Below are 26,955 nucleotides of genomic sequence, written 5' to 3' on the forward strand. Positions count from 1 at the left end.
TTGACACTTTCTCAAGAATGCAAAATAAAATTAAACTGGGGGCAATAAATTCTTCACGCCTTTGGTGTATAAAGCGTCATAAACAACGCCAGCCGAGTGTCTGGAAAACTGTCTGTAATGAAACGTTTAAAAATGGACAGCTTGCATATATTTTTCTAGTACAGGCATTAAAATCGTAAGGGATTGTTTGCTTTGGGCAACACGGACAGTTTGTATTTCAGATACTTTAAGGTGAATGTCTTGCTTACATCTTTTAATGGTGACCCTGTGGGGGGGAGGTTTACTAAAACTGGAGCACTCAGAGTCTGGCTTCTAACTTCAGCTTGTTCAATTAAGCTTTGGCAATAAAATCTGGAAGCCGATTGGTTTCTACGCAGAGTGGCACCGGATTTTGCCCCATACAGTTTTAGTAAATAACCCCGTGTGTGCCACTCATTGGCCCATAAAGTTTCTCTCACTGAATGGTGGATAGCAGTTGATGATGCATAGGCGAAAGTCAACAAGCAGCACATTACTAGCCGTTTTGGCTAGTAACAAAAAGAACAGCCATTTTGTGGTGTCGGCTCACAGGGCTTTTACATTTAAAGGGCTCATGCACACGGTCATGCCGTTTAGATCCAGTGGTGACTAGTGTTTTTTTGGGGGGTGGCAAACAACCACCCCCATGTTGGTCGGTTGGCGGAACAACCCACCTCCCCCACTCCTGGAACTTAACCCATCTAGGTGGCGGCCAGGTTGCTGGCTCCTATGGGCAGCAGGCGTGTTGCAGGCAGCACGGCTTATTTGTCCTCTCCTCCTCGGCGGCAGGCAGCATGGCTTCCGTGTCCTCTCCTCCTCTGCGGCAGGCAGCACGGCTTCCATTGTGCGGCTCCTCGCTCCTCGTCATAGGTGTCCAATAGGATAACCTGTCCTTTCAGCCAATCGGGACACAAGATCTGCTTTCTAATTAGCCAAGCAATAGCAAATATGAGCACAACTAAGCACTGTGCCCCAAGCTCACCCTTTTTTGAAGCCTATTAGAGCCTCTGGCTCTAATCATGTTCTTCAAAAAAACACCCCCCCCCCATTGGAATTCATGAGTCTGTCACCCTCCTGTATGTAGATCAAGGGCTCGGACGCATGGACTGGGGGGGGGGGGGGGTGATGCCTATGCAGCCTTAATGGACGGGTCACCGCTGTTTAGATCCATGATTAATATGGATCTGAACGTAGAAGTATTGTGATTCTATGGGCCCATGCACACTACCCCACTTAGCGTCTGGCTGTGAAAACCCAAACTAGAAAAAATCTGCTTTCATAGTTGTGTATAGACCATATTTTATGCTGTAAACAATTGTACCAAAGTTTACATGAGTACATTATATATATTTTTTTATTTAATTACAGATACTTATATAGTGCCGTCAACTTACACATGTTTTATACGTATTATACATTCACATCAGTCCCTGCCTTTAAGGAGCTTACAATCTAAGGTCCCTAACTAACTCACATTCATACATACAAATACTAGGGCCAATTAACCTACCAGCATGTGTTTGGAGCATAGGAGGAAACTGGCGTACCCAGAGGAAACAAAACACAGGCACAGGGAGAACATGAAAACTCCAGGCAAATGGTGCCATGGTTGAGATTTGAACCGGCAGCCCTAGTGCTGCTAGGCAGAAGTGCTAACCATGTTGCCACTGTGCTCCCGGCTGGCATGTAAAATGTCAATAATGTGCAGCTATTGGCACTGCTGCCACTAATTACATATCCCTAAATGGGTCATCCATGCTGCAATTACACATATGCAGAAAGATCTGATTGTTGACGGCTACAGGTCAGCCCTGAGCAGCCGTGGACTATAATAAGGTCCATATATGCTGTACACCTGTAAACATTAGTAGAAAGTATGGACGATTAACGCCTGTCCAAAAACAATACGTGCAACTGCACAAGTCTTGATGGCCTATTCACACCAGCCCACTCTCGTGCTACACGTTGTTCTGTAGGCTGCATTGGACCAGAGCAAACAGAAAAACCATGCACCTTCTTCTCCAGATCATAGACTTAAATGAATCAGTTTGCGTCTAAAATAATATTTCTAGATTTATCGGAATACCATTTATAGAAGCACCAAAACACAATAAATGAAAACTTGCAGAGAGGAGGAATAAAATGAATGGCACCGCAACACAATGTTGTAAATCCAACCTACATTTTTTTAACCACTTGCTGACCGCCCTATAGCAGGTTTTACTGCTTACAGGCATACCCCACTTTTAAGTACACAATGGGACCAGAGCATGTATGTAAAACTAAAATGTACTTAAAGTGAAACAATACCTTTTTTCACTTCTAGGGTGTAGTAGGGGGTCAGGGGCTGTAGTGGGGGTGTCAGGAGCTGTAGTTGAGGTCTCCGGGGCTGTAGTGGGGGTGTCAGGAGCTGTAGTTGAGGTCTCCGGGGCTGTAGTGGGGGTGTCAGGGGCACACTGGAACAGGGCGGGCTATGCTCTCGGAGCTTCAGCTCCTTCTACTGCGGCTGCAAAATGTCTGTACAGTACTTGTAAGGCACTTTACATACACTCGCGGGTATGTCCTTACTCGCGAGTGTATGTAAAGTGAGTGTACTTAAAGCGGGGTATACATGTATATGGTGCCAGTTCACATATACACGCACACACACACTAATAAATATATATATATATATATATATATATATATATATATATATATATATATATATATATATATATATATATATATATATATATATATTGTGTGCGCGTGTATATGTGATCTGGCACCATGTAAGCAGTAAAACCTGCTATATTACACACACACAGTCGGGTCCATAAATATTGGGACATCAACACAATTCTAATCTTTATGGCTCTATACAACACCACAATTGATTTGAAATTAAACTAGCAAGAAGGCCTTTACCTGTAGACTTTCAGCTTTAACTTGAGGGTATTTACATCCAAATCAGGAGAACAGTGTAGGAATTACAACAGTTTGTATATGTACCTCCCACTTTTTAAAGGGACCAAAAGTAATGGGACAAAATGCTGCTCAGCTGTTCCATAGTCAGGTGCGTTTTATTTCCTCATTATCCCATTTACAAGGAGCAGATACAAGATCCAGAGTTAATTTCAAGTGTGCTATTTGCATTTGGAATCTGTTGCTGTCAACTCTCAATATGAGATCCAAAGAGCTGTCACTATCAGTGAAGCAAGCCATCATTAGGCTAAAAAAAAAAACCCATCAGAGAGATAGCAAAAACTTTAGGTGTGGCCAAATCAACTGTTTGGAACCTCCTTAAAAAGAAAGAACGCACAGGTGAGCTCAGCAACACCAAAAGACCCGGAAGACCATGGAAAACAACTGTGGTGGATAACTGAAGAATTCCCAGTTGACCAGATCAAGAACACTCTGGTGAGCCTCAAAAACAGGAAGGCCAGATTAGAGTTTGCCAAACATCTAAAAAAAAACCTTCACAGTTCAGGAACAACATCCTATGGACAGATGAGACCAAATTCAAGTTGTACCAGAATGAGGGGAAGAGAAGAGTATGGAGAAGGAAAGGAACTGCTCATGATCCAAAGCCTACCACCTCATCAGTGAAGCATGGTGGTGGTGTCATGGAGTGGGCATGTATGGCTGCCAATGGAACTGGTTCTCTTGTATTGATTGATGAAGTGACTGCTGACAAGAGCAGCAGGATGAATTCTGAAGTGTTTCGGGCAATATTATCTGCTTATATTCAGCCAAATGCTTCAGAACTCATTGGACGGCGCTTCACAGTGCAGATGGACAATGACACGAAGCATACTGCAAAAGCAACCAAAGGAGTTTTAAGGGAAAGAAGTGGAATGTTCTACAATGGCCAAGTCAATCACCTGACCTGAATCTTATTGAGCATGCATTTCACTTGCTAAAGACAAAACTGAAGAAAAAATGCCCCAAGAACAAGCAGAAACTGAAGACAATTGCAGTAGATGCCTGGCAGAGCATCACCAGGTATGAAACCCAGCGTCTGGTGATGTCTATGCGTTCCACACTTCAGGCTGTAATTGACTGCAAAGGATTTGCAACCAAGTATTAAAAAGTGAAAGTTTGATTTATGATTGTTAATCTATCCCATTACTTTTGGTCCCTTAAAAAGCGGGAGGCACATATACAAACTGTTGTAATTCCTACACCGTTCACCTGATTTGGATGTAAATACCCTCAAATTAAAGCTGAAAGTCTGCAGTTAAAGCACATCTTGTTTGTTTCATTTCAAATCCATTGTGGTGGTGTATAGAGTCAAAAAGATAAGAATTGTGTCGATGTCCCGAAATGTACGGACCTGACTGTGATAGAGATATATATAGAGATATATATAGATAGATAGATAGATAGATAGATAGATAGATAGATAGATAGATAGATAGATAGATAGATAGATAGATAGATTTATTTATTTATTACACACACACAGCTCGATAAAATCCGGGCGCCCGGTCGCAATTGCGACAAGAAATTGTGACCTGGTGCCCGCCGGTAATTGAGGCCGCGGCTTTGCAGCCCTGTGAAGGCCCAAGCTTACTTCTGTAACCTGGCGCCATCTGGTGGTGGCCATTGGCATTACAAGTAAAACAGCAGTTCTTAAAGTGTTTTTTTTACTGTTTTCACTGCCATCTCCTTCCCTCTAATTAGAACTCCCAAACATTATATACCTTTTTTATTCTAACACCCTAGAGAATAAAATGGTGATCGTTGAAATACTTTGTCACACCGTATTTGCCCAGTGGTCTTACAAACACACTTTTTGGGGGGAAAAATACACTTTTTTTAATAAAAAAAAAAAAAAACAGCAGTTATCCCATTTTTTTTTTTATATTGTGAAAGATAATGTTACGCCGAGTAAATTGATACCCAACATGTCACGCTTCAAAATTGGAATTCCGCTCGTGGAATGGCATCAAAGTTTTACACTTTAAAATCTCCATATGCGAGTTACAGAGGAGATCTAGAGCTAGAATTATTGCTCTCGTTCCGATGATACCTCACATGTGTGGTTTGAATACCGTTTACATATGCGGGTGCTACTTAGGTATGTGTTCGCTTCTGCGCGCGAGCTTGGCGGGATGGGGCGCATTTTCTGTCTCCTAACTTTTTTAGCTGGCTCCTAGATTCCAAGCAAATTTGTCAAACACACACACACACATACACACACACACACCCCCATTACATATAAAAAATGTAAAATATAAAGTGTGTGTGTACACACTCACACATACCATACATACACATGTGATCCTGCACTTCTGACTGCAGGGCACGAGTGTGCACCGCTTCTGCGGTCTTTATTCACAGCAAAAGCCAATCTGCAGGTGTTGGGCACTCGATGTCTGCCGGGACCCACCAATCATCGGGCAGAGACACAGAACCATGTTCTGTTCTGAGGGGGGGGGGGGGGGGGGATTCTGTGTTCCTGCAAAGATTCATCTCTTAGAGCCGGTTCACAATAGGGCGACCTGGAATCAACTGCAAGTCACCTCAGGTCGCCCCAAGTCGCGTGGTCGAGAAAATGAATGGAAGTTAATGGAGCCGTCTTAAGGTACACTACTGAAGTTGCTCCGACTTCAGAAAAGGTTCCTGTACTACTTTAATCCAACTTCTAGGCGACCTGTACCCATTGATTTCAATGGAAGTTGCCTAGAAGTCGGATTCCCGTTCACAGTGAGGCAACTTTACAGCAAGTCACCCCAGTGTGAACCTGTTCTAAGGCAAGCCCCTCCCTCCCACAGGGGAACTCGACGCCAAATTTTAAATAAAAAAACGGCATGGGTTTTCCCTTTGGGGGCATACCAGGCCCTTAGGTCTGGTATGGACTTCAAAAGGAACCCCTTACGCTGAAAAAACGGCGTGGGGGTTCCCCCCAAATCCATACCAAACCCTTATCTGAGCACGCAGCCCGGCCGGTCAGGAAAGGGGGTGGGGACAGGCGAGAGCTCCCCCTCTCCTGAGCCATACCAGGTGGCATTCCCTCAACATGGGGGGTGCTTTGGGGCAGGGGGTGCCCTGTGGCCCCCCCCCACCCCAAAGCACCTTGTCCCCATGTTGATGGGGACAAGGGCCTCCTCCCGACAACCCTGGCCATTGGTTGTCGGGGTCTGTGGGCGGGGGGCTTATCGGAATCTGGGAGCCCCCTCTAATAAGAGGGCACCCAGATCCCGGCCCCCCACCCTATGTGAATGAGTATGGGGTACATCTCCGCTCTCTTCTCCCGCTCTCTGAGTCTTTTTCTCTTATGCCAGGCACCACCGCTGTCTTCTTTCAGCTCTTTAACCAGTGGGGGCCCGGTCTTCTGTGTCGCCTTCTTCTCCTCTTCGATGTTGACTCAACGCTCCCTCCCGCTGTAATGCCGGGTGTGCGATGCGCGACGATTTATATAGGCCTCTTATGACATCAGCCCCAGCATGCTCCGTGTGGTGACGTCATCACCCGGAGCATGCTGGGACTGTGACGCTGGTTATAGTGTAAAAAAATAAAGACCACATAGATGATCAAATACCAGCAAAAGAAAGTTCTATTTGTAGGAAAAAATTATATGAATTTTATTTGGGTACAGCGTTGTATGACCGCAAAATTGTCAGTTAAAGCAACGCAATGCCATATCCCAAAAAGTGGCCTGGTCATGAAGAGAGTAAATCTTTTGGAGGTAATAACCGCATACTAGTACATTATGAAAGACTTCCCATAAAACGAAGCCCTCCAGCGGGACGCTGTCACTGCTGCAGAGGTTTCCAGGTGATCTTTACCAGGTGTGGGTTCCCAGACTCCAGCCTTCCGACTGGTGGAAGTTGCGATAACATCACTCCCAGGCATGCACGTTGGAGACTCGGTCGTGGCACATAGCTCTGAAGAAACAGCACGGGTATGCTCTTCCTTCCTAATGCATGTGCTGGTGACATCACTGGCTGCTGCTCGCCACAATATCTGCTAAACGGTGCATGTATAGGAGATATTCATTTTGCCTACAGGTAAGCCTTATTATAAGCCTACCTGTAGGTAAAAATTATAAAACAGAGTTTACTACAACTTTAATTGTTCAATCAACCCAACATCCTGCATGCCCAACTGTCTATAAACCAGTTTGGTCACTACTAGACTGCAATAGCAAGGCCTTTTGTTATATCATACCACAATAGAAAGCCTTTCACAATACACCAATTAAGACTTGTGCTAGGCATCCATTCAGTTATAGGTCAACTTCCTTGTGACAAGTTACTGGGAATTCACAACAAACGCACACATACAATACAGATTTGGGAAACAAATATAACATAAAATATACAAAACTAAGCTTCTCACTGTTTAGGAATGTTACCCCCCCCAAAAAAAAAAACAGTGGTGATCAAATACCACCAATAGAAAGTGTGTGAAAAATAGTGTTGCATGACCGTGCAATTGCCAGTTAAAGTAGTGCAGTACTGCATATGGTCAGGGATACCCCTGGTCATGAAGGGGGTAAAACTTTCTGGAGCTCGAGTGGTTAAAAGTGACACTAAACAATATCCTTACTCACAAAAATAATCCATAAACATCCATTAATAATGGTTCTATATTCTATCTTCTGTAGCCCCTTGCAATGTTCTCCATGAGGTTCTGGACCTCTCCCCTTTTTTTACGTTTGTTTGAAAGGAGTAGTGCTGCAGTCATGGTCACTACAAATCTCACAGTCCATGTCAGGAGCAAACAAGGGAGCGTGGCTACTTTCAGTGAGACAATCAAGAAGAGAACGAACGTAACAAACCCTTACAGGAAATCAGATCACAGCAGCAAAAAAAAAAAAAAAAGGAATTTGGAGGAGGCGGATGGAAGGTTTTAATTTTTTTATTTTTTTATTATTATTTTTTTTTTTGTTATTAAAAGCGGAACAAAACCCTATGATTTAACAGTTACATTACAGGAATGTAACGGTCATGTTTTGCTCTCGACCAAAACTGTCAAATCAAATGGCTGCTGTCATAACTGATCACACGTGCAGCAATATGGCAGTTGAAGATCAAACAGATATCAAGATGGCAGCTTCCTATGCTAAAACATAGGAGGGTTTAGTTCCGCTTTAAAAGACATACTTTGATAGAAATTTTGTGTAATTTTAAGGTTCTGTCCACCCAAAATGTATATCCACCATAAGTGGACGCCGACAGGCTAAATCACCTTCTTCCTGTATCTCTCTGGTATCCAGGCAAGATAAATGCCTCACTGAAAAGAGAATTTCACACCACCTTCTAGATTATAATATAAACAAATTGAAGAATCATCAGGGAGAGTGAAAACTCCTTGTTATGGCTGGGCAGGTAGCCAGAACTGTTAATACAAGAGCAGAAAGCTCAGCCGAGTTCCCTTGAGATAGGAGGAACTGATATGTGATTCAACCTGCAGAAATATGACTGGTGTGAAATGATCATACAAATGGAAAAAAGCGAGGGGAAGGAAACATCCGTTCTAGACATCTCCCAAAAGCTAAAGTAACATAATGGTTTTGGGCAATTTTTTACTTTTTACTTTAACCACTTAAGGACCCCTTCACGCCGATATACGTCGGCAGAATGGCACGGCTGGGCACATCCACGTACGCGACCCGGTCCAAAGCTCTGCGGCCGCGGGACTCCTGGACCCGATCGCCACTGGAGTCCCGCGATCGGTCCCCGGAGCTGAAGAACGGGGAGAGCTGTGTGTAAACACAGCTTCACTGTGGCGCTGTCATTGATCGTGTGTTCCCTTCTAAGGGAAACACAATCGATGACGTCACACCTACAGCTACACCCTCCTACAGTTAGAACAGGGTTTGACAAAATTGCTTGGAATCTAGGAGCCAGCTAAAAAAGTTAGGAGCCAGAAAACGCACCCCGTCCTGACGAGCTTGCGCGCAGAAGCGAACACATACGTGAGCAGCGCCCGCATATGGTAGCGATTGGTAGAGCGAGAGCAATAATTCTAGCCCTAGACCTCCTCTAACTCAAAACATGCAACCTGTAGATTTTTTTAAACGTCGCCTATGAAGATTTTAAAGGGTAAAAGTTTGTCGGCATTCCACGAGCGGACGCAATTTTGAAGCGTGACATGTTGGGTATGCATTTACTCGGCGTAACATTATCTTTCATAATAATTTAAAAAATGGGGATCACGTACACACACACACACACACACACACACACACACACACACACACACACACACACACACACACACACGGTTTGACAAATTTGCTTGGAATCTAGGAGCCAGCTAAAAAAGTTAGGAGCCAGAAAATGCGCCCCGTCCCGCCAAGCTCACGCGCAGAAGCGAACACATACCTGAGTAGCACCCGCATATGTAAACGGTATTCAGCAATAATTCTAGCTCTAGATCTCCTCTGTAACTCGCATATGGAGATTTTAAAGGGTGAAAGTTTGATGGCATTCCACGAGCGGACGCAATTTTGAAGCGTGACATGTTGGGTATGAATTTACTCGGCGTAACATTATCTTTCACAATATAAAAAAAAAATTGGGATAACTTTACTGCTGTCTTATTTTTTAATTAAAAAAAGTGTATTTCCCCCCCCCAAAAAAAGTGCGCTCGTAAGACCGCTGCGCAAATACGGCGTGACAGAAAGTATTGCAACGATTGCCATTTTATTCTCTAGGGTGTTAGGATAAAAAATATATATAATGTTTGGGGGTTCTAATTACAGGGAAGAAGATGCCAGTGAAAATAGTGAAAAATTACATTAGAATTGCTGTTTAACTTGTAATGCTTAACTTGTAATACCAACGGCCACCACCAGATGGCGCCAGCTCCCACAAGGAAGAGCTGGGGACTTCACAAGGCCGCGGCTTCATTTACCGTACATCACGGGCCCCCGCGATCGAGCGGCGATGGCGGTGGGGGCCTGAGGAAAAGGCGCTCCGCGGACTAGGCCGAAGCCTTACCTAAAACATCCTGCCCGCAGCGATCCTGGGAAAAGGCCGCGAGCGGCAGATGGCGCTCGCTACGAGCAGGATGTTTTAGGCGAGGCCGCGGCTTCGGCCTAGTCCGCGGAGCACCGGTCCTATGGAAATTTTTTTTTTTTTTGGCCCACCTTCCAAGCCAAGTCGCCAGAACGCTATTTCTAGTCGCCATGGCGACCGGGATTTGTCGAGCCCCGAGTTAGAAACACAAATGAGGTCACACATAACCCCTTCAGCGTCCCCTTGTGGTTAACTCCCAAACTGCAATTGTCATTTTCACAGTAAACAATGCATTTTTAATGCATTTTTTGCTGTGAAAATGACAATGGCCCAAAAAATGTGTCAAAATTGTCCGAAGTGTCCGCCATAATGTTGCAGTCAGGGAAGAGAAAAAAAAAGTAAAATCGCTGGTCGCCGCCATTAGTAGTAAAAAATATTTTTTTTATAAAAATGCAATAAAACTATCCCCTTTTTTGTAAACGCTATAAATTTTGCGCAAACCATTCGATAAACGCTTATTGCGATTTTTTTTACCAAAAATAGGTAGAAGAATATGTATCGGTCTAAACTGAGGGAAAAAAAAATGTTGTATATATTTTTGGGGGATATTTATTATAGAAAAAAGTAAAAAATATTGATTTTTTTTCAAAATTGTCGCTCTATTTTTGTTTATAGTGCAAAAAATAAAAACCGCAGAGGTGATCAAATACCACCAAAAGAAAGCTCTACTTGTGGGGAAAAAAGGACGCCAAATTTTGTTTGGGAGCCACGTCGCACGACAGCGCAATTGTCAGTTAAAGCGACGCAGTGCCGAATCGCAAAAACTGGCCGGGTCCTTTAGCTGCCTAAAGGTCCTGGTCTTAAATTGGTTTGTCACAATAGAAAAATATATTAAAAGTCAGCAGCTACAAGTCTTGTAGCTGCTGACGTTTAATAACAGTACACTTACCTGTCTAGGAATCCAGAGCAGTTCTAACCCAGGCCAGTTCTTCACTGCCCTTCGAGTTCCCAATGCCGGTATCTTAAGCCTCTTAAGAGATCCGAGCTGAGGTGGAAGCAGGTACCTGTCAAATCAAAGTACCCGGCCCCCCAAAAAATGACATTCCAAACCTGGGACGGGGAGGATGACTTAAAGCAGAACTTCCCCTTTTGGGCAAAGTTCTGCTTTAGGTTTAGTATAAAAAATCTCTAATACAATTTACAAATACTGTACTGGTGACCCCACAAGAGGGGTGAAACTTTTTAGTTGAAGGGATTTTAACTAGACACGTGGCCACTCATTAAAATTAGAAGAAAAAAAGGTTTAACCTTAAACTAGGTAGAGGGTTCTTTACTGTAAGAGCGGCAAGGGTGTGGAATTCCCTTCCACAGGCGGTGGTCTCAGTGGGGAACGTCGATTGTTTAAAAAAAATATTAGATAAGCACCTGAATGACCACAACATACAGGGATATACAATACTGACATAAAATCACACACACAGGTTAGATGGATGGACCTGTGCCTTTTCAAGGTTGCCTACTATGCAACAATTAGAAAAAGTTTTTGCTTAACATTAAATAGCTTTAGTTTCTTCATTGATTTCTTTTGAATCCTCAGCAAGGATGATGTGGTCTGGCCACCTGCCTTAACCACTTGCTTACTGGGAACATATACCCCCCTCCTGCCCAGGTGAAAAATCAGCTTCCGGCACTGCGTCGCTTTAACTGACAATTGCGCGGTCGTGCGACGTGGCTCCCAAACAAAATTGACATTCTTTTTTTCCCCACAAATAGAGCTTTCTTTTGGTGGTATTTGATCACCTGTGCGGTTTTTATTTTTGGCGCTATAAACAAAAAAAAAAAAAAAGCGAAAATTTTGAAAAAAAAAACTATTTTTTACTTGTTGCTATAATAAATATCCCAATTTTTTTTTTTTTTTAAATTGCAATAAGCGACTGGTTTGCGCAAAAGTTATAGCGCCTACAAAATAGGGGACAGAATTATTTTTTTTATTATTATTATTTTTTTTTTACTAGTAATGGCGGCGATCTGCGATTTTTATTGGGACTGCGACATTATGGCGGACACGTCGGACACTTCTGACACATTTTTGAGACCATTCACATTTATACAGCGATCAGTGCTATAAATATGCACTGATTACTGTAAAAAAATGTGACTGGCAGGGAAGTGGTTAACACTAGGGGGCGAGGAAGGGGCTAAATGTGTAGCCTAGTGAATGTTCTAACTGTAGGGGGAGGGGACTGACTGGGGGAGGTGACCGATCTGTGTCCCTATGTACAAGGAACACAGCATCGGTCTCCTCTCCCTGACCGTACATGGATCTTTGTGTTTACACACACAGAGCTCCACGTCCTTGTCTGTGTAACCACCGATCGCGGGTGCCTGGCGGACATCGCGGCCGACAGGCACGCGCATCGGCATCTCAGTGATGCGGCAGGCACGCGCGCGCCGCCGGTGCTCGCGTGCCCCCCCCAGTGGCTGGAAGTCGGGGGCCGTATATAGACGGCCTCCCGGCAATTGGGATCCACACTACAGCCGTACAAAGTCGTACGACCGGCAGGAAGTGGTTAAAATGGAGAGGAAAAAGTATTTCATCCCCTGTTGATTTTGTACATTTGCCCACTCACAAAGAAATGATCAGTCTATAATTTTAATGATTTGTTTATTTTGACAATGAGAGACAGAACAACAAAAATATCCAGAAAAATGCATTTAAAAAAGGTTAAAAATTGTTTTGCATTTTATTGAGTGAAATAAGTATTTGATCCCCTATCAGCAATATTTCTTTCTGGCTCCCATGTGTCTTCTATACAGGTTACAAGCAGAGATTAGGAGCACTCAAAAGGCAGTGTATAAAATACACTAGTCCACAGAAGCAATCCGATTCCAATCCCTCCACCAAGACCAAAGAGCTGTCCAAAAATGTCAGGAACAAGATTGTAGACCTACAGAAGGCTGGAATGGGCTACAAGACCATCACCAAACCGCTTGCCGAGAGGGTGACAACAGTTGGTGCGATTATTGACAAATGGAAGAAACACAAAATAACTGTCACTTTGTGGAGTTTCAATGATCATGAGAACGGTGAGGAATCGGCCCAGAACTACACAGGAGATTATTGTCAATGATCTCAAGGCAGCTGGGAGCATAGTCACCAAGAAAACAGTTGGCAACACACTACGCCGTGAAGGACTGAAATCCTGCAGCACCCGCATGGTCCCTCTGCTCAAGAAAGCACATGTACAGGTCCATCTGAAGTTTGCCAATGAACATCTGAATGATTCAGAAAAAAACTGGGTGAAAGTGTTGTGGCCAGGTGAGACCAAAATTGAGCTCTTTGGCATCAACTCAACTCGCCGTATTTGGAGGAAGAATGCTGCCCTTGACCCCAAGAACACCATCCCCACCGTCAAACATGGAGGTGGAAACAATATGCTTTTCTGCTAAAGGAACATGACAACTTCATCGCATCTAAGAAACGATGGACGGGGCCATGCGGAATCAAATCTTGGGCAAGAACCTCCTTTCCTTTCCCAGGGCATTGAAATGGGTCATGGATGGGTATTCTAGCATGACAATGACCCAAAACACACGGCCAAGAAGAAGCACATTAAAGCGGATGTGCCACTAAAACAATATATTAAAAGCTAGCAGCTACAAATACTGCAGCTGCTGACTTTTAATATAAGGACACTTACCTGTCCTGGAGTCCAGCGGTGATCGCAGCAGAGGATGAGCCGATCGCTCGTCTCTCTGCTGCTCCCCCCTCCATCCACGGTGAGGGAACCAGGAAGTGAAGCGCTGCGGCTTCACTGCCCGGTTCCCTACGGCGCATGCGCGAGTCGCGCTGCGCCCGCCGATTGGCTCACACGCTGTGTGCTGGGAGCCGAGTGTTCCCAGCACACAACGGGCGACAGACGGGATGTGACGGAATGCCCGTCTTTCGCCCGTAGCGTGTGGCCGGAAGTGGGTGCAAATACCTGTCTTTAGACAGGTGTCTGCACCCCCCTCCCCCCTGAAAGGTGTCAAATGTGACACCGGAGGGGGGGAGGGTTCCGATCAGCGGGACTCCACTTTAGGGTGGAGGACCGCTTTAAAGAGGAACTGCAGTCTGCGCACATAATTTGTAATAAAAACATCTTTGCTATTCTGAAGCTTCCCTCCAACCACTTTGCATAATATTTTATATATACTGTGATTCTGTACCTGCCAAATATGCTGCAGAAATCTCCCCCCACTGAGTCTGGCTGCAGCCATTTTAACTGTGGGCGTTTTCATCCAATCGACGGATGAAAAGAGTATACTACCACTTAAATGCATAGGATGCATTGAGGTGAAAAAAAACAACAAAAAACTAACCTTTACAACCCCTTTAACACCCATATATATATATGCAGATTGTTCCTTTCTGGTAAAAACAGAAAGTTACAGAACGGAGGTAACGAAGTCCCATATAGCAGGAGGGGAAAAAACTGACAGGGGGCCTAGTCCTTCCACACAAACCAAAACTAGAAGAAAAACACATTTTTGGCTTGGCATAGTTTTCCACCTTTCATCCAGCCAGTGTTGTAAACCAGACAGTTTGAAGAGCAATCAGACATTTAAAAATGGCCTACAGTACAGAGAGGATGCTCATGCTAGGTGTGATCCCAATGCCTGTGATCTTGCTGTCAGTAAACAGGAGAGATCTCAGGCAAACTGCACAGACATAATCAGAAATCACAGATGTAAACACTGCATGTGTTTGAATATCGCCGAAAGACCTGTCGGCCTCAAAAATTATATAAAATGAATTGGGCCCGTGATGTCCAGTAATTGAGGCCGCGGCTTTGCGGCCTTGTGAAGTCCCCAGCTCTTCCTTGTGTGAGCTGGCGCCATCTGGTGGTGGCCGTTGGTATTACAAGTTAAAAATTACAAGTTAAACAGCAATTCTAATGTCATTTTTCACTATTTTCACTGCCATCTTCTTCCCTCTAATTAGAACCCCCAAACATTATATATATTTTTTATCCTAACACCCTAGAAAATAAAATGGCGATTGTTGCAATACTTTCTGTCACGCCGTATTTTTGCAGCGGTCTTACAAGCGCACTTTTTGGGGAAAAAAATTCAACTTTTTTTAATAAAAAAATAAAACAGTAAAGTTATCCCCATTTTTTAAAATATTATGAAAGATAATGTTACGCCGAGTAAATTCACACCCAACATGTCACGCTTCAAAATTGTGTCCGCTCGTCGAATGCCGACAAACTTTTACTCTTTAAAATCTCCATAGGCGACGTTTAAAAAAAATCTACAGGTTGCATGTTTTGAGTTACAGAGGAGGTCTAGGGCTAGAATTATTACTCTCGCTCTACCAATCACGGCGATACCTCACATGTGTGGTTTGAACACTGTTTACATATGCGGGCGCTGCTCACGTATGTGTTCGCTTCTGTGCGCGAGCTCGTCGGGACGGGTGCGTTTTCTGGCTCCTAACTTTTTTAGCTGGCTCCTAGATTCCAAGCAAATTTGTCAAACCCTGATGTACAGTATGTGACCCTGTTAGGCAGATTAGCCTTCTCTATTTGTCATAATGACTTATTACCAAAGGTGAAAGAAAATTCCAAATTTTGAGTGGTCACTAGAACAGGAATAGAGGGGAAATCTTCCAATGGAAACACTAGTTCAGGCAGCCCTGATAACACCCTGGTATTCCCTCTCACTTCCTGTTGTGGCTATGGGAAAAGAAATTAAGGGGAATCAACCAAAAAAAATAAAAAAAACTCTTGCTCTATACAAAATGTTTTAATAAAGTGTTGACTTTAGTTCCACTTTAGGAATACAATAGCATGTGATTCAAATTCTAAACAGTAAGGAAACAAACATTAAAGCGGAGTTCCACCCAGAAATGGAACTTCTGCTGATCGGGGGGGGGGCCAGATACCCGCCAAATCCAGGTATTTGCTTACACTTCCAGGCATAGATCACTGCACTTTCTGCGGTGAACTACGCCATGTCCGGCCCCCCTCCAACTTCCTCCCCCCGCCATCTTCTGGGCGACACAAATGTCCCAGAAAACAGCAGAAACAATAAGGGCTGGATTCACACCTATGCAGTTTCAGTGCTTTTTGCATTTTGCAGATTTGCACCACAGTTCATTTAACATGGTTTCCTATGAAACACGTTCTGTAGGGCAAATCTGCAAAATGCATAGGTGTGAATTCAGCCTTAGACTCACACATGCGCAGTAGGGAACCAGGAATAAAACCAAAAGTCTTCACTTCCTGGTTCCTGTATCAGGAATGGCGGCAGCAGCACCCGGGAGCCGACCCGAAGAACTGCTTCAGGTGCAGACATTGCAGGCTCCGGACAGGTAAGTGTCCATATATTAAGTCAGCAGCTGCAGTATTTGTAGCTGCTGACTTAATTTTTTTTTCCCCAGGCGGAACTCCGCTTAAACAATGACTGATTTATCCAACTCCTTGTCAGACCATGCCAAGCTGCCTGTGACAACAACAACGAAGGAAGTCCTCATGTGACCTAGCTACCGTGTTTCCCCGAAAATAAGACCTAGCATGATTCTTGGGGAGGGCTGCAATATAAGCCCTACCCCGAAAATAAGCCCTAGTAAAATTAGTTTAACATTTTTTTAATCCACTTTGCAGAATTATTGCAGCGGCTCCCCCTCTCCTCCCGCCCGAAGCCCCTCCCTCTTCAGCACATGGAGCGGACAGTCGCCAGTGGGACACTGGCTCCCCTCTCCTCCTGCCGATGCCCCTACCTCCTCAGCGCACAGAGCGGGCAGACGCCAGCAGGACACCGGCTCCCCCCTCCTTTGCTCTCCTCCCGCGGCCCCCTCCCCAGTGCACAGAGCAGGCCGACGCCAGCAGGACACCGGCTCCCCCCTCCTCTGCTCTCCTCCCGCCCGACACCCGCGGCCCCCTCCCCAGTGCACGGAGCAGGCCGACGCCAGCGGGGATCCTGGAGCAGAGAAGAGCCTAGGCAGACCATGCGACAGCCGGGGAAGCTGCAAGAAAGGTACTGTTTTTGAAGATGCTTTTTACATCAAAATACTGACTCCTGACCTGACAGGGAGGGGAGAAGACAGGAGACACAGGAGATCTATCATGCTTTAAAGGAAAAGGATTTATTTATTTTCTTTAGGATAACAACCACTTTAGGATCATTGTACATACCTTAGTTAAATAAGACACCCCCTGAAAATAAGCCCTAGTGTGTTTTAGGTTGCCAAAATTAATATAAGACCCGGGCTTATTTTCGGGGAAACACGGTAGCACACTTCAATGCCAGCAATGTTACTGGTATCAATATGCACATCTCAGGGATACGCAATAGGAGCCAATACAGAAGTCAGACTATGCTGAAGACTGTCAAGCAGTCAAACATGTACCTGAACAATTCAATGGGCCTGCAAACCAACCAGGTACTTTACATACATACTTGGGGTCTATGGAAGAAAAAGACTCAGTTCACATTATAGCGTTTTGTAAACATGTACAAACGTGCATTTTTGCACAATGCATAGATCAGACCATTCGTATCAATGAGCTGCCCTTCATGGGGCAAAGTAGCTTATTATTATTTAGGTACTTATATAGCATATTTCACGCATCGCTTTACATATACATTGTACATTCACATTGGTCCCTACCCTCAAGGAGCTTACAATCTAAAGTCCCTAACTCACATTCATATACTAGGGCCAATTTAGACAGAAGCCAATTAACCTATCAGCATGTCTTTGGAGTGTGGGAGGAAACCGGAGTACCCGGAGGAAACCCACGCAGGCACAGGGAGAACATGCAAACTCCAGGCAGGCAGTATCGTGGTTGGGATTCGAACCAGCAACCCTTTTTACTACTAGGCTACCCAATACACCTTTCTAAGTGTCAAACTGAAAACTTTAAGCGCGGTATAATGATATTTTAAAATTACAGTCACATGACTAAAATACTTGTGTTGAAGCTTTGTGACCTAGGTCCAATAATAGAACATTGATCCCGATTGGTTGCTATGACTGCTGTAGCAGACTTTTCATACAGTCATTCCCTAGCAATAGTGTTTCATTTTCAACAGACAGCACCTACTCCAAACAGAAAAAAATTCAAGTATGCACAAAAAAAAAAAATCTTACATCATAGTACAGGTTAGGCTACCAAAGCATAAAAAGAAAATTAGTATGACACAGAAACAGGCAGGAACTTTAGAACGTGATGGGAGTGGGTTTCATTTCTTCAGAATAATTTCTAAACAGCAACCCCCATTCCGAGTTATTTTTTGCACAGCTCCCCTTCCCAGATATCCTTTGTGAAGCCCCCATCCCTAGAAATCCAGTGCGCAATCAACATCCTGGTTACACCACACACAGCCACCATGCCCTGGTCACCCTGTGTGCAACCCCCATTCCCAGGTTATGCTGTGCACAGCCCATAACCCCCGGAGATCCCGCACGCAGCCCCCATCCCCAGGGAGATCCCATGCACAGCTCATATTCTCTGGTCACCTTGTGTGAAGCCCGTAATCCCCAGAGAGATCCCGCACACAGCTCATATTCTGGTCACCCCGCGCTCAGCCCCCATCACCTGATCACCGCTTAAAAACCCCTGGTTACCCCCTCGCGCGCAGACCCCAGGCCATGGCTACCCCCCCTCGCGCGCAGACCCCATGCCATGGCTACCCCCCCTCGCACAGACCCCATGCCATGGCTACACACCCCCCCCCCCTCGCGTGCAGACCCCATGCCATGGCTACCCCCCTCGCGCGCAGACCCCATGCCATGGCTACACACCCCCCCCTCGCGCGCAGACCCCATGCCATGGCTACACACCCCCCCCTCGCGCGCAGACCCCATGGCTACACACACTCGCGCGCGCAGACCCCATGCCTACACACACACCCCCCCCCTCGCGCGCGCAGACCCCCCCATGGCTACTCCACCCCCCCCGCGCGCAGACCCCATGCCATGGCTACCCCCCCCCTCGCGCGCAGACCCCATGCCATGGCTACCCCCCCCTCGCACGCAGACTGCCATGGCTACCCCCCCCTCGCGTGCAGTTCCCATATACCATGGCTATCCCCCCCTCGCGCAAAGACCCCCCCATGCCATGGCTACCCCCCTCGCGTGCAGGGTTATATTCTGCTTAGTCCCCGTACCATGGTTACCACCTCGCGCACAGACCCCAAACCATGGAGACCCTGAGCGCAGCTTGTAAACCCTTGGTTATATTCTGCACAGACCCCATACCATGTTTACCCCCTCGCTCGCAGACCCCAAACCATGGAGACCCTGTGCGCAGCTTATAAACCCCTGGTTATATTCTGCGCAGACCCCATACCGTGGCTACCTCCTCGCGCGCAGACCCCATACCGTGGCTACCCCCTCCCCTCGCGCGCAGACCCCATACCGTGGCTACCCCTTCCCCCTCGCACGCAGACCCCGTACCATGGCTACCCCCTCCCCTCGCACGCAGACCCCATACCATGGCTACCCCCTCCCCTCGCGCACAGACCCCATACCATGAAGACCCTGTGTGTATGCTTACAAACCCCTGGTTATATTGTGTGAATCCCTCATCCCCAGGGATCCCATGCACAGCCCTTATCCCCAAGTATCCTGAGTGCAGCTCCCCTCCCCGGAGATCGGCTCGCCCTGCAGTACACCGGAGCATGCAATGAGACACTTACAGGCTGGTGATGCCCTCTGGCAGGGGCGCTGCGGGAAGCCGGCCCAGTCTTCTTCTGCTGCAGTCCAGCATTCGGCCCTCGCATACACACGGAGCCGGGCAGGACGTATCGGAGGATGCGGCCTCCAGCAGCAGCACAGCTAGGAGGACCCCCAGAGCTAGCCATGTAGCGGCTTCCATCTTCTCCCTGTGGCTCTTCTCCCGGAGCCCGTACACAATCCCGAACAATCCAAATAACGCTCCCCGGTAAGGCCCACTCTCCCCGATCCCCGTCTAGTCGTAGGACCGCCTACTGCTTACACTCCGTTCTGCCGTACCATACGTGTTGACGTCACGGCCAAGCGCCGACCAGTAACCGGAAGTATTCTGAGGTGTAAACAGAATGTCAGAGGAGTTGGCGGGTCGCTTCAGCGCTGGATAGGATCACGTAAAGGGAACCAGTCACTTCAGGGAAACTGAAGATTACAACTATTATAATTCTAAAGGGTCTTTTAGAAAGGGGTTATGTTTCCTATTTTGCTTTACTGACTGTTAGGAATCGGCTAACGTAAGAGCTTTTATTTCCCCGAAGTTTTGGAGTTTTATTTTTGTGAAACACATTGGGTAAAACAAGAAAGGCAAAAATCAAAGTGTTTTTTTCATGATGGAGCAGTGGATTTTAGGGGTTCGTGTCAACAGTTTCCTGCGTTTGGATTTAGCCTTACAGTCCATATTCCCATAACATACATTCCTGGAATTAGCTCTCCTTACCTCAAACACAAGTCCACATTTAGTGTAATTGAGCTGTACACACAGTAGTTGAGAAGCTGCATTTGACCTGCTGTCTTAGGATACGGGAGGTTGATTTACTAAAAGCAATTATATATCAGACAGGAGGCTCATATCTTATGCATTATCTTCCTTTAATAATGCCCACAGCAGAAATACAACTTTCAGTGAATTTCAGTAATAAAATAACTTTTTTGCAACAAACTACAAGTCCCAGCAGCCCTCTGGGTATGACTGCCAATCACGCAGCAGGTCAGACAGTATATAAGGGGCTGCCTCTTTACACTCCTCCTCTTTCTTTCTGCTCACAGCAAGAAATTCAGATAAGTCTATTATTCTCACTAATTTACTGCTTAGATCATTATTTTTGTGCTGGGATATTGTCTGCTGGGACTTGTCTCCCGCTACATTTCCCTCACGAGATCGTATGCGTTATTTTATTCCTTATTTTAATATTGTATTAGTAATATTTTATTAATATTTTATTATTTTCTATTATAATTGTTTTATCTGTATTATTTTTTTATTATGTTTTTCTCGCCGTTCAGCGGCGCTCCGCAAACTTCGGTTTCCTTCTGTCCCCGCTGAGGTAAATCTACCTCATTACAGGTCGGCGCCATTTTACACCCCTTGGAGCCTTCCTGTCTTTCCTCTCAAGCACCGCGCGCTTCCCCTCAGAACGTTCTCGTCTCTGAGGGGGCGTGGCGGTACATCACCGCGCTCATCCACTCAGCGCTTCGCACGCTGCGGGGGGCGTGTCCGGCGGACCGCTGCGCCATCCAATCGCGGCTCAGGAGACGTAATCTCGCGAGATTACGCTCTCCTGAGCAGGGACGTCCCTACCGTTCGCCGCTGCTCCAGTGAAGAGTGAGTCGGCTGTACTGGTAGGACGTCATTGTATGTCCCGGAGCAAAATTATTCATTTTCCCTAAAAATCATAACCCGGTTACCCGGCCGCTGGGCTTACTGTGTGGGGGATTCTTTTATCTCATCCCCCCTTTTTTCTGTGCAGGTTAGCAGTTTTAACTGGACTCAGAGTGTGGGAAGATTTTCCCCATCAGTTCTCCTTATCTGTGCAGATTCCTGTTTAAGTTCTTCACTAGAATAGACTGTGGTTTCTCTCTGATCACTGTTTTTTGCATTCACCATGGCTGATGAGAGATACACTGAGTCTCCTATTATCCCAGCTGGGGGAGACCCCACCCTTAACAGCCCCATTTTCCTGACTGCTACCCAGATCCAGGAATTAATTAATCATTCAGTGCAAGCAGCCATGGCTTCTGCCCCTGTAACGCACTCGGCTGCGCCTGTCATGCCTGGTCCCTCAGGCTGTGGTGAACCGCCCACAAAGAAGGGCAAGGCGACTCAAAAGCGCAAAAATGTTACCACAATTCACGACTCCCCGGCAGGGGAAGTAAATAATGTGCCCCAGGCAGCACCCTACCCGGTCTGCCGACCCACTACCCTTCCAGACTCTCACCGACCCCTGAGCCTCGGGGAGCAGCAATCGCAGGGGCAAAGGTCCGCTAGGCGGTCCAAACCTGATTCCTATGTGGATACGTCAGATTCATCCGCGGAATCCGAGGCGGCAGACGCCTATGAGTCTGATGATGATGATGCAGAATTTGAGGGTAGTGGGCATATGGCGCCCCCAGACAACGCCACCCCTGTGACCCAGGGCGAAACAATTTTAGACGCTCGGGGAGAACCCTTCTTCGACCCAGAGGGGATTTCTCACCCCCGTTCTGGGGAATGGGCTCCTCTCCCAGAGGTTGCCCAATATATCCAATACTGGGCCCGCAGGTCCGTAGACAAGATTAATAGAAATAAATTGAGGGCAGATTGTCCTCGTCCCTGTATCCCAAAGAAGGCTGTAGTCACCCCCGAGGTGGACCCGGTACTCCTCAGGTACCTTACTAAGTAGGGCAAATACTCAAAAAAGGGTATCGAACGATCCTTTCGTTCCATCCAGGACCGAATCCTCGACCTGTTTGGCCCTGTCACTAAGATTTTGAATATTGCCGAACAGGCTTCCTCCACGGATGACCCTGTGGACCTAGATCAGCTCAGAGGCTGGGCTCAGAGAACGGTCTGTCTTTTGGGGTGCGCAAATACCATTTGCTCCACGGAGCGTCGCCGTTCCATTTTAATGAGACTGGACCCTCAACTATCTCATCTCGCCGAAGGCATGCTCTTTGGCGACACACTTATTAAGGATATTAATAAGATGGTCGGACTGTACACGAGTCTTGACAAAGCCCAGTCGTCACTGAAGAAGTCAGGGACCCCCAAAAATTTTCCTAGGGCCGGCAGAAACAGGGGCCGTTCTGCCGGTCGCTATTCCGCAAACAGGCAATACTATAGAGCTCCCGCTCAGTACAGCCAGGCTCCGCAATCATATCCAGTCCCGGTGGCGCAACCAGCACCCTTCTTCCCACCTCGCGGACGTCCTTGGAGGGGATGCGGAGGGAGAGGCTACCCCCGCTCTAGACCTGCTACCGGTGAGTACCATACACCCGAATTCTTTTCACACTCTCTTGGGGGGAAGACTGAGACATTTTATCCACGCCTGGTCTGCGATTACGGCAGACGCCTGGATACTCAATACAGTGACGGGATATCAGATAGAACTGTATTCCTTACCAGAGATGAATGTGGTACCTCAACCCATCCGGTTTTCCAACAAAAATTCGACACTTATAGACCAGGAGCTTCAAGCTCTTCTCACCAAACAGGCCGTGGTAGAGGTGGACCCTTATTCTCCAGGGTTTCTCAGCAACCTCTTTCTGGTCAGAAAAAAGGATGGCGGATTCCGCCCAGTTATAAATCTAAGAATCCTCAATCAACATGTCGTTTACCGACATTTCAAGATGGAGGGGATCCATTATCTGAGAGACCTCTTACATTCCGGGGACTGGTTGGTAAAGGTGGACTTGAAGGACGCCTACCTCACAGTCCCCATTCATCCTTCCTCCCAACACCTTCTACGCTTCCTTTGGAGGGACAAGATGTGGCAATTCACTTGCCTCCCCTTCGGCCTCTCGTCCACCCCGTGGTGCTTCACCAAGTTGCTGAAGCCAGTGGTGGCGGCGTTACGGAGCAGAGGCGTACGATTGATTATCTACCTGGACGTTCTGCTCATTATGGCCCGATCCATCCACCAGGCGAACGTACATGCCTCCTGGACCGTCAATTTGCTCCAGGAGCTAGGGTTCGTCATAAACCACGAGAAGTCCATCCTGGTTCCATCCCAAGAGATGGAATTTTTGGGATTCTTAGTGGACACCAATCGATCTGTCCTTTGCTTGCCCAAGTCCAAACTGACTACTATCCACAAGGAGATTCGATCCGTATTGAACAAACGCCGAGTGTCCTTACGCGGTTTAGCACGATTAGTAGGACTGTTATCGGCCTCAATACAGGCCATCTTTCCGGCACCTCTCCATTATCGGGCCCTTCAGAGGCTCAAGGCGCTCCATCTACGCCAGGGTCTTCGCTACGCAGACGAGGTACCACTGGATGCGGAAGCCATAGTGGAGTTGCGCTGGTGGTTACGTCATGCTATCGATTGGAACGGAAAAAACATTTTCAGTTCCAATCCGGATTACATAATAGAATCGGATGTGAGCCGACTCGGCTGGGGTGCTCGATGCGGGCCCTCCTCCACAGGAGGGACCTGGTCCGCAGAGGAGTCTCTGCTACACATCAATACGTTGGATCTCATGGCGGCCTTTTTCGCCCTCAGGAGTCTTCTTCCGAACGTATCCAACTGCTGTGTGTTGTTACGCATGGACAATGTGACCGCAGTCCAATATGTCAACCGCTTAGGGGGCTCCAGATCCAGAGCCCTGGCGGACCTAGCAAAAGAGTTTTGGCACTTCTGTCTGGAACGCAACATCGTTCCCCTGGCGGAATACATTCCAGGCACCTCGAACTTGATTGCGGATTGGAATTCTCGGTACCTCACCGATTCCAGCGATTGGAGGCTGGACCGAATGGTGTTCCTCTCCCTAGTTCGGTTGTGGGGCCCCTTTACCATGGACCTGTTCGCCTCCCGCCTCAATCGGCAGCTTCCACTCTTTTACAGCTGGAGACCGGATCCTGAGGCCCAGGCGATAGACGCCCTTCGCCAGACCTGGCCACAGGGGACGCACTATGCGTTTCCACCATTCTCAATGATCCTCAGGGTTCTTTTACACATTGCAAACCTGGGGGCCTCAGTCGTGCTGATCACTCCGTGGTGGCCAACACAACCGTGGTTTCCCCTTCTCCTGGGAATGACTGTCGATCTCCCCAGGCTGCTTCCTCGCGTGCCCCATCTCCTATCCAATCCAACCGGGGAACCACATCCTCTGGTTGTGGATCACAATCTGCATCTCCTCGCATGGTTGGTCTCGGGGTGTCGGACGCAGGTAGCCCCCTTTACGAACAGCTAGGGACCTCCTCGCCCTGGCCTGGGCCCCCGGGACTAGATCGGCATACCGATCAGCCTGGGGAACCTGGGTGCGTTGATGTGATCAACGGCAAATTGATCCCGTTCACGCACCTGTGTCAGTGGTAGCTAACTACCTGGCGGATTCTTTTGAATCCGGGAGATCGTATAGCTCCATTAACGTGTATCGCTCCGCGATTTCGGCTTATCACTCTCCAGTAGATCCCCTTCCCGTGGGTAGACACCCCTTGGTGTGCCGCCTTTTGAGAGGTGTTAGGTTCCAACGCCCGCCACGTCCCAAATATCAGACCACTTGGGACGTAACTACGGTATTGCACATGTTTTCAGTTTGGGATGACAATGACGCTCTCCCGCTAAAACTACTGTCATTTAAACTTACGGTTCTCCTATGCCTGATCTCCATCAAACGCGTGTCCGATGTCAAAGCCTTAGACATATCTAGACGTCAATTCTCACCTCACGGCGTTCAGTTCTCGGTTGTGCGTAGGACGAAAACGGGAATCCAATCGGTCTTCTATCCGTTTTTTCCAACACACCCACACTTATGTGTGGTTCGCTGTTTACAGACTTATGAGTCACGAACAGCTTCGCTGCAGTCGTCGTCTTCTTCCCAACTCCTCATTTCCTACGTCCAACCACACCACCCGGTTTCTTCGGCTACGTTGGCCCAGTGGGTAAGGTTCACAATGGACATGGCAGGGATTGACGTTTCCCTGTTCGGTGCACACTCTTCCAGGGGTGCTATGGCTACCAAGGTAATCACCTCTGGAGGTTCCCTTTCGGATCTTCTGATGGCAGCAGACTGGTCTTCCGAGACCACCTTCCGCCAATTTTACTTTAGACCGGAGGAACACATATCTATGTCAGTTCTGTGATTCTGTTGTTAGATAGATTTGTCATTATTATTACTGTATATATCCATGTATGACTTTGAACTTGCATAAGATATGAGCCTCCTGTCTGATATATAAATTGAGATTTTCCTAGCTTGTGACGGAAAATATTAGTTATATGAAGACAGGAGGCGAGTATCTTCCCACCCGACCCAACCCTGTCACGATTTTACCTTATTTGTTCCAGGTTATTGATGAACGCAACACGCGAGCCAAAGGCTGAAACCTTCCGGAAGTGGTCTCCTTTGTTGTTCCCCGTTGGGATGTTTACCTGCTCGACTCACCGGACCCGGTTCGTTGATGGTCGGAAGACTAGTTGCATCTGAAGTTCCAGTTACAAGTCCATACCAGTTCGCTCCAAGAAAGAGGAGGAGTGTAAAGAGGCAGCCCCTTATATACTGTCTGACCTGCTGCGTGATTGGCAGTCATACCCAGAGGGCTGCTGGGACTTGTAGTTTGTTCCAAAAAAGTTATTTTATTACTGAAATTCACTGAAAGTTGTATTTCTGCTGTGGGCATTATTAAAGGAAGATAATGCATAAGATACTCACCTCCTGTCTTCATATAACTAATATTTTCCGTCACAAGCTAGGAAAATCTCAATTTATACTGTGCACTTGGAAGTGCACTACAAGTGCAGTTTCTCTGGAGCTGATGGGAAGCTCTGCTGATTTCTATCATCCAATCATGTGCAAGCAAAAATGCTGATTTTTTTTTTTAGTTTCATTACATGTGATTGGTAGAGCTGCATGATTAATCATTAAGAATTAATCACGATCTTAACAAAGCATATTCCCGATTCTTTCTATGCAGAGAACTCTCTGCTCAATCCAACGGCTGTCAAAAAATAAATAAAACAACAGGCAGTCTGCCAAGTATCACAACATTCCTCAGCCAAGTCTAACTATAAACATTGTAATGTTTGGTTCTTTAGATCAAAGGAAGGAACTTTGGTCTGTAAATGAGGGCAGTTTAAATCAAAATAGGAAACATATACACACAGTTCAGGAACAACTGGATTTGATGACCTCGAGAACAGATCTCGCAGATACAATATCAGAATCAGGCTTCCTGAAACAGTTCTAGATGTATCATCAGCAGTCCAGGAATTATTCAGAAACTTGCTACCTACTGTACCTCATCACCACCTGGAACTCGATAGGGCTCTGGGACCCCAA

The 26,955-nt window shown here is 46.6% G+C and overlaps 1 protein-coding gene across 1 annotated transcript in view; it reads right to left on the minus strand.

Annotated features, from left to right (window-relative positions):
* The window catches only part of LRIG2 (leucine rich repeats and immunoglobulin like domains 2), a 103,622-nt gene extending 83,763 nt beyond the window's left edge, over positions 1-19,859 (minus strand). The window contains exon 1 of the mRNA XM_040337469.1: positions 19,665-19,859. Within this exon, the coding sequence (XP_040193403.1) occupies positions 19,665-19,843 (179 nt within the window). The 5' untranslated portion in view covers positions 19,844-19,859. The remainder of the gene's footprint in view (positions 1-19,664) is intronic.
* Between the last annotated feature and the right edge of the window lie 7,096 nt (positions 19,860-26,955).

Source organism: Rana temporaria, chromosome 2 (genome assembly GCF_905171775.1).
Source record: "Rana temporaria chromosome 2, aRanTem1.1, whole genome shotgun sequence".
Lineage (NCBI taxonomy): Eukaryota > Metazoa > Chordata > Amphibia > Anura > Ranidae > Rana > Rana temporaria.